General features: G+C 42.2%; 1 protein-coding gene across 2 annotated transcripts; it reads left to right on the top strand.

Moving 5' to 3' along the window:
- Positions 1-7307: 7307 nt before the first annotated feature.
- dpm3 (dolichyl-phosphate mannosyltransferase subunit 3, regulatory) lies at positions 7308-8451 on the top strand. Of its 2 annotated transcripts, none has more exons than XM_080485764.1 (2): positions 7308-7351; positions 7576-8451. In XM_080485764.1, the coding sequence occupies exon 2, from the start codon at positions 7613-7615 to the stop codon at positions 7889-7891; it is 279 nt and encodes a 92-aa protein (XP_080341890.1). In that variant the 5' UTR covers positions 7308-7351; positions 7576-7612; the 3' UTR covers positions 7892-8451. The 2 variants fall into 2 exon arrangements, with proteins under 2 accessions (XP_080341890.1, XP_080341891.1); XM_080485765.1 differs by having other exon boundaries at positions 7481-8451.
- The last annotated feature ends 8887 nt before the right edge of the window (positions 8452-17338 follow it).

Raw genomic sequence — 17338 nt, 5'->3', positions numbered from 1 at the left:
AGGACATTGTGTTTCAGGGTGAGCGGAGAGGATAGATGGAGGGAGGAGGGAGACATCATCGAGCTCGTGCCCGTTGCTCATTGTTAATGGTCGTTACACTGACAAGAAGCATTTGATCAGACACGCAGACATATTGTGGGCCGTGGACGTGGCTGAGGGGGTTGTGTCGCGGGGCAGAATTACACATTGCGTGAGGATAATAAGTAACGACGTCTTATAAAGGTCAACAAACAAAGCACTAGTGGGACAAACACGGGCCGTGTGATGAGATTCATTAGGACAGCATTGAGAGCGTAAAGAGAGGATGGGGTGGTGGTGGTGGTCGGAGGGTGGGCATTCCTCTGCAGTTTCACTGTGGCCGTCACAGTAGCAGTTGAAACAGGTGTGTCTCTTTACTCGGGGCATCGGGGGCGAGACAAGTGCTATTCTCACATGGTTAGAGCTGGTCACACTTGACCACACTCCGACCTCACACCCACTTGAGAAGCCCAAGACTTCATTAAGTAGGTTCTAAGTAGCACGCGGGGTCCCACAACTATTATCCCAGAAATGTAATACCGACTCTCGCTGTCCCCGAATGATCTTGGCTGGAGGATATTTATGAGCTGTGCTCTCGTCAGTGTCAAAACTCGTGCTGTTTTGATATCGGGACCCCCGATGAGAAGCATCACTGGGTTCTCCACCCTCCTGCCTTGATTCATGGTCACCTCAGCTGTCTGACGAGACTCTTCTTCAACTTGTAAAGTCATCCAGCAAACTCTGCTTCACTCATTTGGATTGTCCTCAGCCAGCCATCTGCAACTTTTACCAACAGAAAATAACATTAAAATTGTTTGATTTTTTCTGTTGATTATTATTATTATCAGTTTCCTGACTTTAACTGCAAACCTTGACACTGTCACTACAAATCGAGCTTCATCAAATTCACCATTTGATAAGGTGTGCAGATTGGACTCACTCAATCACACTGGGCCATTTTCTAGTTAAGCTGCCCTAGGTTTAGACGACTAAAGCTTCATTGCTGCAGTTTCTTTTCCGTCTTCACTCCATCTCCATCTTTATGTCATCCTGCATGTTGCTTGTTGTTCTCCTGTAGTCTGTGCTCTCTCTTTGCAGGTTGTAGCAGAAAGCCCCAAACTTCTGAGTCTGGTTGTACTGGTTCTTAATGTAAAGTGCCATGCGATTAACTTCACTATGTTTAAAATCAGAGCTTTATAAATGAAATGAATTGAGAAATATTAAAAATGAAGGTAAGCCAGCAACACCGAACAGCGAGCACATTAAAATAAACTGTATTTTCCCTCAAGACTATTGTTTTCTTTTAATCCATGATTAGCATACCAAGAGTAGGTAAGTCTTGACACTGTCTTTGGTTGACAAAATATCATTACATCATTTAGTTTAAGTGTCACATTTGTCATCTCTAAGTGCATAATGACAGTCCCACTGAAAGAGCAACAAATACGAAAATAAAGCCAGAGATATTCATTTGACATGTAATTTTGTGAAAGCTACAGGGAGCCACTCCAGACAGGCTGAAGAGACGTACGCAGCTTTAGAGCCGCAGGCTGCAGAGCACCCGTCCCGGCAAAAATAAGCTGGGAAGACAACAGAGCATTAAAATGTGACAGAATCAATGTATTCTCCAGGTACTCCAGTTTGCTGCCACACAGGATGAACCCCAGTTTGATAAAGTCTGATGGAAAATAGAGGGATTACAAATATGTATACAGTAATATGTGTACTGAACTTGTTCCAACATTAAAAATATTGCAAGTTATCAATTGTGAAAGAGTGAATTCATGAAAGAAACTATCAAAAATACAAGTAAAAACTATATGAGTCACGTTTCTGGAATCCTTCATGGGGGGTCTGTGGAAGGACCCTCATTGAAGATGATCTAAAGACATTCATCAGGGAACTGTCCACCCATCGTTAAAGTGATTCTTCTGTCTGAGGGTCTTCCACCAAATATACTTCAGCTTTAGACGCACGATCGCCACAAATAAATCACAAAGCTTCAAACGTGTCTGCCACATAACATATGATATTGAATATTAAAGAATACTGTGGCGACCTTCTCTTCCGTTCTGCTCAGTCTTCTCCAACTTCTCCAGCTCTGTTCATTTATTCTCAGAGTAAAATACAACCTGTCCCGTCAGTCTCTCCGTCTCGCCGTCTGCTCGGAATTCGTCGCGAGCAGCAGAGAGGAGGCGCACCTCATTGAAAGTACGTCTGAGAACTCCGAAGTCACAGCTGGGGGGTCAACCCTAAGCGTTTCAGCATCCAGCCAGACCCAGCATGCACCTGTTGCTCATGCAACATTATGGGTGTGTTTGATTGCTGTACTTGATTGCCAGGTGATGCAGTAAATCGGCAATTAATTCTACCCCCTGGCTCCGTGCACAGTTGATGACTTCATCCTGTGACTTTTGCTCCCACCGAGCCGTAATTTATGGAGCGCGAGAGAACATGCCTGAGTACATGTCACATGATGGTGAAAATTTGCATATGTAGTAAAAAAAAAAAGAAAAGAAAAGAGAATAAAAACAAGCTTGTTTCATGTGTTTGTCAATATCAAATGTAAATTTATTTCAATAGTGAATTTTAATACAGCTTAAGGTAACATTTGAGATAACTCAAAGTCAGTAAAGCAATGTATGACAGCAAGAGGGAGGATTTGGAAATGAAACTGAGTTTGCAAGTCTTTCCTGCATGTTTGGGTTTTTTCTGTGCAGCTCTGCTTCATGCTACAGAGACAAAAAAAATGAAGATTTACCATATAATCAGTTTGTCTTTAACCTTCACTCTTGATATGTCATAACTTCATCTTTCGGTTTTCTTCTTAATCACTAATTGAAGGACAAAAAACACAATATAGGATAAAATGGAGCTAAACATTGGGAGAGGTGTAATATGTCCTATAATTGCATGCCTACCATAGAGGATAATTTTGATGAAGCATAACATCTCCTATTCCTAAACAGTGCAGCTTATTTATGCATTCTTCCAAAAAACATGAGAAAGAAAACAGTGTTGAACTTCAGCATTGTAAACATAATACGACTGTAAGTAACTCTAACTTTTTAAGAGGGAGAGAGAGGTTAAAACCCATGTAGAGAAACTAGAAATGGAGATATGTGTTCGATTTGGGTACGATTTTATTGCATGATTGGTTTGTAATGGTCGATCTTGTCCTGAGCAAAAAGCACCTGGCGGGGTTAAAGTCTACAATTTAAACCAATTTTAGTGTTTGTCCCATAAAGGGTGAAGTCTGAGGTTCGAAGCGGGCCACATTTCATTTCTCATAAAATAAATCCCACTTTCAACTGAGTTTGACAAGGTCTAGGAGTGAACTGATTGGTCAAGCATTCAGCTGCCAGAGTTACTCAGCTTGAGTTCTTGCTTTTTCAACCACAAGTTCATTTCAAAAAATCTGAGTTTTGTCTGCTTTCATTATGTGGGCGTGCTTTGTTTTGGAGTGTGAGCTTGTATCAGGTCTTGCTCCTCTTTCACCAGCAATGTTTCCGCATGTAACCTGCCATTATAACTCACCTCTTCCTACTTTTTTCTTTTCCCACACACACACACACACACACACACACACACACACACACACACACACACACACACACACACACACACACACACACACACACACACACACACACACACACACACACACACACACACACACACACACACACACACACACAATCTACAGCTCAGGAAACAGAGGGTTCCTGTTTTTGAAGCCAAGATCCATTGTTATCTTAAACAGCCTTTTGACTGTGAAAGCTCTCTCTCTCTCTCTCTCTCTCTCTCTCTCTCTCTCTCTCTCTCTCTCTCTCTCTCTCTCTCTCTCTCTCTCTCTCTCTCTCTCTCTCTCTCTCTCTCTCTCTCTCTCTCTCTCTCTCTCTCTCTCTCTCTCTCTCTCTCTCTCTCTCTCTCTCTCTCTCTCTCTCTCTCTCTCTCTCTCCACTTGAAATATTACGCAATCATTATCCATCCCAATCTCTAGATGCCTGTGTAGCTCTTTAATAGTACACATTCTTATCGGGACCTTTCACTCCACTAATATTGACGAAGCCAGGCAGATAGAGTCAACACGACTCTCCATTACGGCTCTTCCTGTTTTATCTTATGCCTCTTATCTGTACGCCCCGGTTGAAGTCACACATTCGCTCCCATTTCTGCACTTGAGGATGAAGTATCTCCTCCACCATCGCTCCTCTTCTGCCAATCCCACTGCAGCTCAGCATCCCTGCCCTTTCCCTCGTACCCTGGGCCTACACGGCGGTATTCTCCAGGCTGACTCCTCGTTGTGGGAACCGAGGCACGGCTGTGCGGCTGGAGGTGTTAGACGGGGCAATGGTGAAAAGTCTGGCTAAGCAACAGCTGGATTTAATGCACCATTAAGGTCACAGCTTGTTCAAGCTGCACCTGCAAATCCTCTGATTAAACCCCCCCCCACGTCCGTCTAAACCTCTCTCCCCTCCTCCTTCTCGGGTGCCCTTTCCTCTTTCGTCCACATTCTTGGTCGCCCCTTCTTTACATTCCTTGTCCTCTCAGTTGTCCTTTTCTTGTCCTGTCGGCTTTGAAAATCACTTCCTCTACTTTCTTTCTAGTTCTGTATTTACCTAAAGATAACTGCTGCTGCTGCTTCACCTCTCTCACATCCTTGTCTCCTCTTTTTTCTTTCCACCCTGCACGTCCCACTATCTCCTTCTCCTTCCTTTCTCAGTATCAGAGTGTCCCTCTGCTTCTCCCGGTATCATTCCCCTCCTGCTCGCAGGCTGTCGTGTTGTGTCTGCCAGGCCTTCTCGGCTGGAGCGCAGGTTTCCTGAGTACTGGAACGGAACAGGAGCTGGCAGCGAGACGCACTGAGAAAGGCCAGCTCCACCGTTCCCACTGAGCGTCACACGCTCTCACTGCTGCTCATGCCGACGCATTCCAGACAGGACACAACACACACCGCCATGCAGTCATGATGCAGCCTGCCGTGGGTAATCCTGTGTGCTTTCAGTTTATTGTTTCAAAGCAAAGGAGTAACCTGACCTTGACTGGCTGATATGTCTCATATAACATCTTATTAAGAGTACACAGTGTATTTAATGTTAAGCTTTGGGTTAAATTAAAGAGAACACAATATTCTTTGGCTTTAATTGAGCTTACTTCTTTTATCATTATGTTATTTGGGGAAAACAAGCGTTAAGCTGTTGAAATTATACGTATTGTTATGTTTATGTGTCGTTTCTTGTGGGTGCGACGGCGGTGTAATGGTTCACACTCTCACATCATAGTGAGAATGTCCCACAGTTTTTAAATAAAAATAAAAATAAAGGGATTACAGATAAGACCCTCACTTCCACAACAATATTCGAATTCTTTACTTATGTTAGCGTTCATGCAATTGTCTGAAACAGTTTCATGTGAAAGTAGTGACTCAGCTTCTTACCCTAACTTAACTTGAATAAAAGTAAAGGAATTCAGGTGAAATTCACTTACTTTTTGTTGTTTTTTTCAAAGACAGACTTGCTCTCTGACAACATTTTGAGTGTGTGTGTGTGTGTATGTGCACATACAAAAATATATTGTTTTTGAAACCATGTGAAAATTCCCATTTTTCATCTCTAGCAATTCAATAGATCATAATTGAAACTGACAAATATACTTCCCAAAATAAAGAGGTAATAATCTGTAAATAATTATGAATACTATTTGAAATGTTGATTAAATAAAACAACAACCCTAATTATAGTATTTTTGTAGGTTAAAAACAATGCGACAGACTCGAAAAATGTATAACCCAGAAGTGCAACAAATGGAAGCTGTGAATACATAATCACTTAACTCTACATCAACTATAATAAAGTTGATTTTAACACCTAAAGATGAACAAATCTTCTATTAATATCTTGTGTTATGAAACACAAAAAGTCAATTTATAGACTCTTGGTATTTTGCTGCTGGTGGATTTTACCTGGATCACAAATTATTCCTCTACTTGACTCCTCTTTGTGATGGACTTTTCTTTTCTATGCTATCATGACTCCTCTGTCAAGCTGTGGAGGTTCAAGCAGGTTAAAAAACACCTTTTGAAATGGTAAAAGACTAGAAAGTACGAAATGTTGTGTTCAAATGTAGAGAGTGGTAAAACCACACAAAAAGAGAGCACAGTAAGAAATGTTGTGTGCTTTATTACTTGTGTTCTCAGGCTTACATGTTCAAATATGAATAAATGAAACCAAAGTTGCACACATGAGCAGACATAAAGTCTCTCAGACTGTTTTCCTCTCTTGCATCTCACAGTCTCCATAAACAGAAGAACATTCACACCCCTGGCAGACGTGCAGATCATCATTCACACTATTAACACTAATGCAGACAAACATAAACGCCGATGTCCTAAGAATAACTCTCCTTCTTCCCCCAAAGAATGATGTTTATTTCTAAGTGGATATTCAGTGTAAGCTTTTCACCAGCTAAGTGAATAATGTTTACATCTCTCTCCTGATTTCACCTTAGGGAGGTGCATGACCTCAGCACCTGGACAATCCCCCCCCCCCGAATGAAAGGACCTGCCACACAGCGCCGGGGGAGAAACTGACATCTAACAGCAGAGAACCCCCACAGCTGCTAATGAAACTGCGGTTGAAATCCTTACTTTGGAAAAACATTAGTATTTATGGATAGCTTTTAACCAGCACTAATGGTAATCTAATTTCCAAAATGACTCTCCTCAATTAAGCAGATGACACGGAGAAATGGGGTTTTAATGTGTCTTAAAAACCTTAGTCGGGGCCTCATTATGGACTCGGTGAAACAAATATTTTTTTTCCTGCTTTGGCTGACATGGGGCTGTTTTTTTGTCACCCCAGACAATGGTTCAGTGGTAGAAAACACAGAAAACAGATTTAGTGGAGGACATGGAAAACATTAGCGGTTGAAATATTTCATCATTTGTCATCACTGTATTCTTCTCTTTTAGTCCTTCTCAGCATCTGCCTTTGAAGTAGACAATGTCTTGATATCCTTTCCTTGATATTGCAGAGGATTGTAGCTTCCTAACAATTCACTGTTTGTACTCTTTTTCTACAATGGTACAATGAGGTAAAAGAGTTTCATTCTGAGATTAATAAAATATTTTCTATTCTATCTTTACTTCTCTTTTTCTTCAAACCAGTGTAATCTCAAGAGACTTTCTTGAATTTAAATTAAGAATATACATTTTAAAACGTAAGAAAAAAACATGGATTTGTAGGTAAATCGCAGCACTACTCTTCCCACAAGGCACTGCTGTCTCTGACGTCATCACCGCGCGCTGAGCTGAGGTGGCGTTTGAAAGGAGGTAAACACATCAGATTATTTCCTCTAAATGGTTTGTTGAACGAGATGCAGCTCAAACCTATTAAACAAACAGTTTTAGTACCGTGGTTTGCATTCGTATCTCCCACTTATTGTTTGTTTTGCTCGCCAGTTGTAGCTTGAAAGCCGACACGCTGCGGTGTTGGTACGCTACAGCTAAGCTAATCGGATGAGCAACCCTTGAACCTTCGCTTCTTCCTCCTCCAGGTTGGTCTCTTTGTTTTCCTGGCGACTCACCTGGACTATGACGAAGCTTCTGCAGTGGCTGTTCGGGGTGTCTGTGGTGGGCTCCGTCTGGGCTCTGGTCACCTTCGACCTGCTGGAGCTCAGCCTGCCGCGGAGCTACCGAGAGGTGGCCTGGCCCATGCCTCTCTACCTGCTGGTGTCGTTCGGCTGCTACTCGCTGGCCACGGTGGGATACCGGGTGGCCACCTTCAACGACTGTGAGGAGGCGGCGAAGGAGCTGCAGGGGCAGATCAGAGAAGCCAGAGAGGACTTGAGGAGGAAGGGCTTGAAGATGTAGAGCCCCTAAAAAGACAATGTAGAACAATTCATAGGAGGAAAGCACTGACCGCTGTCACACACGTGTTTACACCTCTGTGATGTTTGAGTCACTAAGAAGTGTTTATGTGTGAAAGAAACTCTTCAGACACTCTTATACACCATCATTTTCACTGGTTGAATAGGGCAGCCTGGTGGATGTTTACTGTTACTCAAAATGTTTCATTTGTAACGTGGAATCAATTAGGACCTTGACTGACATTTACTTAAAAGCTTCAAAATGAACATTTGGGACTGCTGTTTTGTTGTGAAAGTTGCAGGTACATCGAAATGCCGTGTGTATCTGTCTCTTGAACTGTGCCTAAACATCGGGATCCGCTCTGATCAGCATGGTGTCGGAAACTGATTTGGCACAGGCTGGACCTTATTGTGTCTGGAGAGCTCTGCTTGTCAGTTTAAATGGACTAGATTTTATCTGTAAAATATAGTGTACATTCCTCTTGTCCAATGTTGGACCTGTAGCCTGCAGGTGTTGCTGCAATTCCATTAAATGAGAATCTATTTTCTTCAGTTTTTATCAGTACAAATGTGTGTTCCTTCTGAGTATTGCCTACATGGCCTCTGGGCTTTCCTTTATTTACTTCTCTGCCTCCCTCGTGTAAAAGACTGATCTCTTTTGTGGCATATTGGCGTTAACAACTTGGAAAAAGCATGATGCAGCATTTTCTGGCCCTCCTGCCCCGCACAGAGGTAGTATTTAGACATCAGAAAGTATAAGCTTAGTTGGTAGTTTTGAAGTAATGTGATGCTGGCAGTCACTGCTGCTTTGTGCAGGCGTTAAAAGGCTGCCCATACTCATTTTCAGCGAGTCCCTGCTGTGCATAAACAAAGCGTCGCTTGGCCAAAGGCATCATTACAGGGCTTCAAAAGCTCCTGTAACTTCTGAACAAATGCAAAAGAGTTGGCAGTCCTGTGTGCCGTCTCTGCCCGTTGTGCTAGTTGGCAGCAGCCCCATCATGCTTTGCGACGTCACCCCCCACGAATGTCTGCAAGCTGTTGCTAAAGCAGACGGGATGAAAGACAACCTGTTATTTACCAGCAAATGTTCAACTCTGGCAATTACACCAAAGGCTTTTCTCTGTAGGCAGTTCTGTTCTTACTCGTTGCCACATGTAAAATAGTTAATCACTTTTCTTTGTGTTTATCCCGCAAATCCGACTTTGAAGACATTCGTCTGTTTATTCTCACACAGTCCACGTCAGATTAGAACAAACATTTTAAAGCTCATGTGCTATACGTGTGTCTGAGTAGTGCGGGCACTTTTGCGTCCCTTTTTAATCCTGTATTTCTGCCATACGATACGTAAGCGCCATCCCAGACTTTAGCATTTACATAATAGCAAGTCTAAGTAGATGTAATCTGATGCAGAGACAGAAATGTTTATAAAAGCTTCCATAAATGACCTCAGATGTTCCAGCTCCCCCCCTCTGTTTAAATCTCTGCATTTCATTTGCTTTAAATCTGGGGGGGGGGGACCTTCACAGCTGCTGTTGTGTGGTGGGTGAGTGGCAGTATTCACCAGGGAGAAGGCAGCCGATACAGTAGAGAAACACCAAGCACGGAGCAAAATCCATAATAATGATTGCATAGTAATTCAGTATCTCTGCCTGCATACTCTTTGGGCTCAGAGGTGAGGGGTTTCGCGCCTATCGTGAGAAAGCTGCATCAAGCCGCCTTCGCATTTCAATTGACTACTTAAAGATTCAGCTTTGTCAACTTTGAGAGCTGTTATTAGGAGCATCATTTCAGCAGAGCAGCAGTAACAGGCTGCGGATTGTTACCTGAGCCCTTCAGCTGCCAAAGGAAGAGAGGGAATAAACCTAAATCAAGACATGATTACCCCCTTTTTGCTGGTTTAAACTCTTTTAATGTTCTTCTGGAATAAGTTTTCCTAGAAAACGATTCGAGGAAATGTTATACACAGTTAAAAAAAAAAATTACCATTTGGTTTTATTGTTTGGACTGAACCAGACGGTTGGAAAACCTCTTCTAACAGGCAAAGCAATTATACATCAAGTTTTGGACGTATTAGTGTGCTGTAGTGGTTACGGCTTTTGCAATAAGCGATTCGATGACCTCAGTGGGCCTTTTTTTTATGCAAAGTTTGCAGATTTTTCTTGTTCATGCAAAGCTTTTGCCCAGGTTTCTTCCCACAGTATAAAACCATGCATTTGGGGCAATTTGGTATCTCCAAATTTCCCTTAGGTGTGAATCTGCCTCTGCATTTGACCTGAGACATGTTGGGGGTGTAAACCTGCCTTCGGATAAAACAGTATAGAAGATGAATGGATCTCACATGTATTGATCAAAATATTGAACGTTTTGAATTTTGGCATGAAAAGCACACAAGAATAATACAAGTTAACACAAGCCTTCTGGAAAGGGAGGAGCCAAATTAGGAGGCGACAGCTGAAACCATTTTTACATCAATTTCGTTAAATAAATAAACTGAAATGGAGGCAAAAAAAAAGACTCCCCTGAGAACCAAACTAATAAACAAAAAAAACCTCACTAGAAACCAAATAAAAGGTTCCGCTGTAAACATAAAGACAATAGTAATCTGTCCAGCTCACCACTAAACAGCAGGAAAAGAAGGGAGCAAACAAGAATGGTGGAGAACCCCTACAAAGCGTCCTTTAAGTCGCCGCCACTAATTACAAGAGAAAGCGCATCGATCAAACAGGCGGCAGAGACAATGGAAAAACTAAACTGAGCCATGCCGCATCAAGAGGCAAACAAATGAGACAACAAAGAGGCTCGATCAACAGGAGACAGCGGCGGCAGCTCAGCAGTCAGAACTGTGACACCGTGACAGAAAGTACAGGATCCAGGTTGATGTGCTCCTCCGACCAACAAATCAAGTGCAGATGTGGCTGATCCAAACCTCACGCTGACTTTTGGCTCGGTGTTTTTGCGAATTAGAGAGTGTTTAGGCTGAAAACAGATGTGTGATTAAAAGAAAATATCTGAGGTCGCGTCAGCTGGGCCGGGGTGCTGCTTCAGGTACCAAACATCACTGAAAATGCATACTTGATTACAGTTACTTGGAAATTAAGTAACTTGGAGTTTTGATTGTATTTTAAATCTTATGGATTAAAATCATGTACAGTTGCTTTATTTATTTATATACTACATACATGGTGTGATCCAGTGTGGGGGATGAGCGAGATTGAAAGGACCCCCCCCCCCCCACACAATCTATTGTCCCTTCAACAAAATAGTTTTATCCCTTCCTCCGAGTGATTAAAGCTACATCACCAGCAGATTGTACAAAACAAATAATATGATTCTCTTTAAAAAGCAGCAACTTGAGAACGGCGACAGTAATGGATTTTCAGTCTTTGCAGTGAAGTTAACCGCAGAGACGAGGCCACAAGTATGTGCTGATGCTGGTTCTACTGCACCGTTTGTAAAAAAAATGTCATAAAACACGTATCGTCCATTTGACTTTAAAAAACGACCACGAAGAAGCCAGACGATTTTTTAATCAACATGGTCGATCGGCTGCTCTTAAAGAAACTGGGGGATTCTGTGGGAAGATAATTACGGTATGTACCCCGTGAAAAGTGTGCACTCATCACTATTTTCTCCCCATGTCACATTGTTTATCTATATTTGAAAGCCATTGCAGTCTGCTCACCTGTCTGTTGTTGATCAGTGGAGTTATCTTTCTGACTTTGTCATGGGAGTTCAAAAGTTGAGCCAGTTTTCGCTTTCAAACTAATCCTACTTTGTTTTTTCCAGCAATTACACCATGTTTAAGTAAAGGTTGAGTTTTTTGGCTCATTGTGGTTGTACATATATATTTTATTCTTTTCCTGGGAGTAGAAATGTGCTTAACTGTGGGAAACGGACCTCTACACAGAACTTTTTCACATTATAATACAGTCTTTTTCACAGCAGAAGGTCACTTTGGGCTGAGAGATTACTTTAATGCGACCTAAAATAATACAAAGCCAAAGGTTGAACTCAATCAATATTCCACATCAAAAGTGGTTTTTGCTGTGTCATATGAAGCATTTCTTTTTTTTTTCCTTCTTTTTTTGTTTTATCATAAAAGGTCCGGTAGGCTTCATCATGTATCAAAGTAATCAGAAAGAGTAAATCCATTCATCGGACATGCTGCTCTATCAAAAGCAGAGATGCAGGGGGCGAGAGCACCTCGAATACTGTAAATTAAAAACCCGCCTGCTGCAGTTTCCGTGCAAGTGCTCTTCGTTGGGGGCGCTCGGGGTGAGCCACACACTTGTCGGCATTTCATAATTGCTCTGTCTGTCTTGAACAGAGGAGGATTTTGACAGCGAGGGAGGCAGAGGAAGGATGATAAACGTGCACCTTCTTCCCCGAAAGTGGCGAGGTGAAAGGCATCCGCCAGATTGGAAGAGGAGCTGAGACACGGGGGGGACCTGATGGGGGATGGCGGCGGTGCGAGGGACAGGCCGGAGGGCTGTGCCCTCACCGTGGCCCCACTGAGACCTTGAAACACTATAAAAAACATTTCCAGAGACACTCGGTGACAGCGCTGCGAGCAAATCCATCCCGACAGGCTGAGAACCAAGACTGAAAAATGATAGGTTATCATTTTTCTGCACAGAAAAGACTACTTTTCCCCACCCACACATTTCACAGCAAAACCTCAAACCCATCCAGAGAAAGGACAGAAAGAGAGATGGAGTAAATAATCGAGGCCAAGCGCTGAAGGAGGCGGAGGCTTGATACATGTGATAGAGAAACGGAGACGATAACGCCACGACAAGATGACAGACTGACATGCAGATAAATTGGAAAAAGGAAAAGTGAACATATCAAAACATCGGAACCAAAGGAAAAATGGATGAAATTCTAAAAAAAAAAGGGAGAGTGACTAAGTGACGCATACAGGAAAACCAAAGCGTGAGCCGGAACAAGGCAGATGACCCTGCCAGTGTTGACCGACAGTGTGTGACAGGACTTTTCGGAAAGAGGAGACCACACCCAGACCACCGCTGCTGGCAAAGGACCAACGTGTGTCCCGATTGGCTGCGAGAGCCCGATTTATTCTGTATAAACTAGGTGTTTTCTTTCCGCAAGCTGTTCTAACGTCTCTGTCGACCAACGCTTTAAAGGGCAGTCAGAGACAAGCGGGAATTAAGCCGCTTCAAAGCATTCCCGCTTCATCTAAACATTTAAATCTGAGCTTGCAGTGCGTCGTCACTGTACTATATCGATGGGAACAAGGGCAAAGAGTCACATATGGGTCAGCCTATTGTTCTTCTGCTGCAAATGAACAGCTGCTTTGACGCTTAAAGGACACAAAGTTCTCACTTCAGGGCAGCATAGAAGCTTATAAATACTACGGATGGCTACAGTAACGTTAGGTAACCTCCCGGAGGCCCCGTAAAGCAGTTCCTCCTGGCGCTTGTGAGTCGTAACATACGCGAGCAGGCAGACAGGGACTGGTCATCATGTGGCCTGCTGATAGGAGGCTCTGCTCAGCCCAGGGACACAGAGTTGGACCAGCTGGTCGCGCCAAACTCGCTTTGAATGGAAGCGTCCGTCTTTTCCTCCCAGGTTTTAGTGTCATATACTGTTGGCTCACACTTGGCTCAGTTGAACCTCGAAAAAAAAAAATTAAATGACAAATCAAGTCCATTTCTCTGCTTGAAGGGAAGTATTTGGCTGAACCGCTCTCATGGAGGTTATCGTCATTACATTCGGGTCACATTCTCGAGGACATACCTTGAGAGAATATGAAAATCTGCTGCCATGATGGTGGGTTTGGAAGGTTTGTTATCTACTTACTGTGCCAATTTTGTCAAACATATTTCTCATATCAATCCTGCAGCATGCGAATTTAAACCTTTCTGTCACAATTTTTGGCACATTTTTGTACTAAATATGTGTCATAATAAACTTTCGATACACTTTTAAAGACTTTCGGCACGGTGGTGAAGTGGTTAGCCCAGATATTGTGGACTCGGCCTTTCTTGGAGGTCATTCACATGTTCTTGTGTAAAGAAGGAGTTTTTTTCTTTTCTTTTCTTTCTTAAAACTTAAAAAAAAAAAAATTCAGACTAAATGGTGGGCTTGAAACAACATCTGAACATGGATGGAATGATAAACTATTTACCAATGAAAACATTCATGCCCGATCTAATTACTTTTTGTTGCATTTGTAATTTGCACTGGTTATATTTTCCTGTCTGTGCCAAAGTGGAAATAATTGACCTATAGCAGGTAGCTACTTGACAAAACTTACAAAGACTTACCAGAGCCGTTTACTGCCTTTTACTTTTGTAAAGAATAAAGCACATGACATTTTATAAGAAACTAATGTTCTTTAAATGCAGCATGATTACAGTCATGTGTCTGTAACTCATCTTTATGTTTTTAATGATTTTTATTGACATCACTATTGAGTACAATAAACTGTCAGTAAGACTCCTAATTTAGTTATCGAGCAGTTATCCCTTTAGATGTCTTCCTCTGCGCAGCTGCGTGTGAGATGAGTTCTCCTTTTCCCCAAGAGTATTTTGGCAGGTTGTGATTCCCTCTTAGTGGTCATGCGTCATATCAACACATTTAAACATCTAGTTGTTGTGAAGGAATGCTGTGGCTTCGTTTCTTTAAGGGTTGCTGTTCAAAGTTCGAAGTTTGCTGCTGATCCACACAGGACATGTTGAACTAGACTCACAGAGGAGTGAACAATTTCCCCGAGGTCATCAGAATGGCCTGGCTGTACTTTCCAGCTATGCTGCTGATAGCAGAAGATTGTTGCAACACTTAATTTACATTTATTTATTTTTGCAGTTTGTGATGTGGTGTTAATCACGTTCTCGCCTCAGGGCGAGGACACTCCCCGAGTCCCCGCTGAGCTCGGACTCCTTTCTTTGCAGAGATTGTATGTTCACCCTCTGCATGCATGGATTTTCCCTGGATACTCCAATTTCCTCCCGCAGTCCAAAAACATGTGTTTGAGGTTAACTGGTGGGTGTGAATTAACTGAGGGTGTGCATTAGTGTCTGTGAGTGTTTGCACTGTGATGGACCGGTGAAGCATCTGCCTTCGATACTCAGCTGAGCTCGACTTCAGTGGCCAGCGTCCCCAAGCTGCAGGAGGACAGTGTACAAAATGGATGTCATTGTTTGTTTTTAACCTTTTCGTGGGAACAAACTCAACAGCTGTTGAAAAATTCGAGAGTTTTCCAAAAGTACTGTTTATAATAATTGGTTAAAGTCCAGCCGCACTTGATGTACTATGTAGTGCACAGTAGGCCAAGTCATTCTGATCTAAACATTTGGGAAGATGTGCGTATCCTTTATTCAAGAGCCTGTAAATCCACTGTTTGCATTTCCTGCGCTGTGTGTTTGCACCACCTTTCTCCCGACTGCCCTTAAACATTTATTACGGCGTTAAATGTTTCACACTTGTTGTTCACATTTACTCAAGCTGGTATGCCGAACGAGTGAGTAAATAAGAAGAAGTGTTTTCTCGACACAAGTTTCTACTCAGCGGATCCTTTGCTCGGGGTCGCGCGGTTAAGGGGCCTGTCCAACAGGCTTAATTTACAGCCGTCTCTTTGAAAACATTGGGGAGTTGTGGGGCTGTGGCACCAGATTTTGGTGCTACAGCTGTTTTTACTGTCACGGCCGTAAAGCTCCCCCGGGGACGGGAGAGACAGGAGAGAGGGAGACGTGAGAACAATGGATTGGCATACAGCTTTCAGACAAGCAAAGAATCATAGACAGACAAAAGAGGGATTGTTTGTGTGCGGAGCGCTGGAGCTCAAGATTAAGTCTCTGCTGAAAACTGAAATAAAGAGAGTGGAAGCTTCTCACCTGTATTTTTAAACTTAACGGCAAAAGGCAAAGTGGCAATAAAGCAACAAAAACACAGTCTCTATCCTCTATCCTTTATCTCGCTCTCTTTTTTCATATTTTCTATCTCTATGCCATTTTCCTTTGGTCACATTATCTGTAATAGTTTCAGTGATACGGTTTGACTTCCTGAAAGTTTTTTTTTTTTAGCTTCACTTCCCCAAAAATGCGTGACTTTTCATTTGAGATGAGGAATTAGATTATTGGTTCCATTTTTAAAATGTGCATGAATATTTGCCCCATTAAGCATTTGAGACGCTAACTACGTGTGATGTGCCCGTGCTGAATTTCGCTCTCCACGATGGAAAAAAAAAAAAAACCCTTGCATGCTTCGGCGGTACCATCAGATGCGACAGGAGTGTGCGGCAGTCCATTTGCTCCTCACGCTCCTGAAAAGTTTCTGCGTTTTACTCCACTTGCTCCGGCGGAGGGGTTCAGCCAAGGAGAAAGCTGAGTGTCACTATGGCTTTCTCTCAGATTTGTTGCTGTGTTTTTGGTACATCAGCTCAGTTTACAGCCCGGTTAGAGGCTCCGCCATGCAGCACTACGGCACACAGTTAGTTGAGATGAATGCCGAAGTTTCTGCCGCATCATCTTCACATCGAGCATACTTTTAAACTGCTTTGCAGACATCGTGTTTGAACCATTTGGGCATCTTGCTTTGATATGGTACGCTTTTATGGAATTAAGGTTATTCATTAGCTTTTGATAGGAGTAAACATTCCAAAATGAATTATACATTATTGAATCAGAGAAATTCATACCGCAGCAATTTAAGGAATGCAGATTGAAAAGGCAGGGAATGACAGAAACCGAAAAGAATTAAACATGTCACTATTAGGAGAAAATACATTTTGACAAAACTATACTTTCATGACTATTTTCATTACATATGTTTCCACTTATTCAGCCATCCATTTCCTAGCTCAAGTACAGGATTGCTCATATCCACACCTTTGGACAATTTAGTCATGAATTAACCCAAACCTTTGTTTTTGGATTAAGAGACAAAGTTCACATAGGAAGGTCCTGCAAACTCAACTTGTGGATATTCTTGCTGTCAGGTAAATGCCAACCACTGCAATAATGCGCAGCCTTCAGGGTAACATGCCTAATCGCCATGTGAATTTCTATTGATTAATGCATCTATTGCTCACAGGTGTTATTAATACACTAACGGTATGTAGAGTTGGGATTAAAAAGAGAGAAATTATGTGAAGCAGTTGCAGATCACATGAGTAGCAGAAGGAAAATGCAATGAAGTAGTAATAGTTAATTTGGTAATTTGACCTCATGAGGGCATTACATAAAAAGTAGTAATATCATCTCTGAAGCAACACTGCAATATCGGAACTAAAAATAATCACAAGAAAACAGATCTGGATTTCCGAAAATATCTTTTTTTATTTTCACATGAAATTTTTTTTTCACATTTATCATATTTATCAAACAGGGTTTTTTTTTTAATATAATCTATATATATATTTATATATATACATATTATACACTTCTCTTACTTACACATGTACAAAATTAGGTAACAAGAGTTCAAG

The sequence above is a fragment of the Lipophrys pholis genome, assembly GCF_963383615.2.
Source record: "Lipophrys pholis genome assembly, chromosome: 17".
Classification (NCBI taxonomy): domain Eukaryota; kingdom Metazoa; phylum Chordata; class Actinopteri; order Blenniiformes; family Blenniidae; genus Lipophrys; species Lipophrys pholis.
This window is presented reverse-complemented; position numbering and strand designations above follow the sequence as displayed.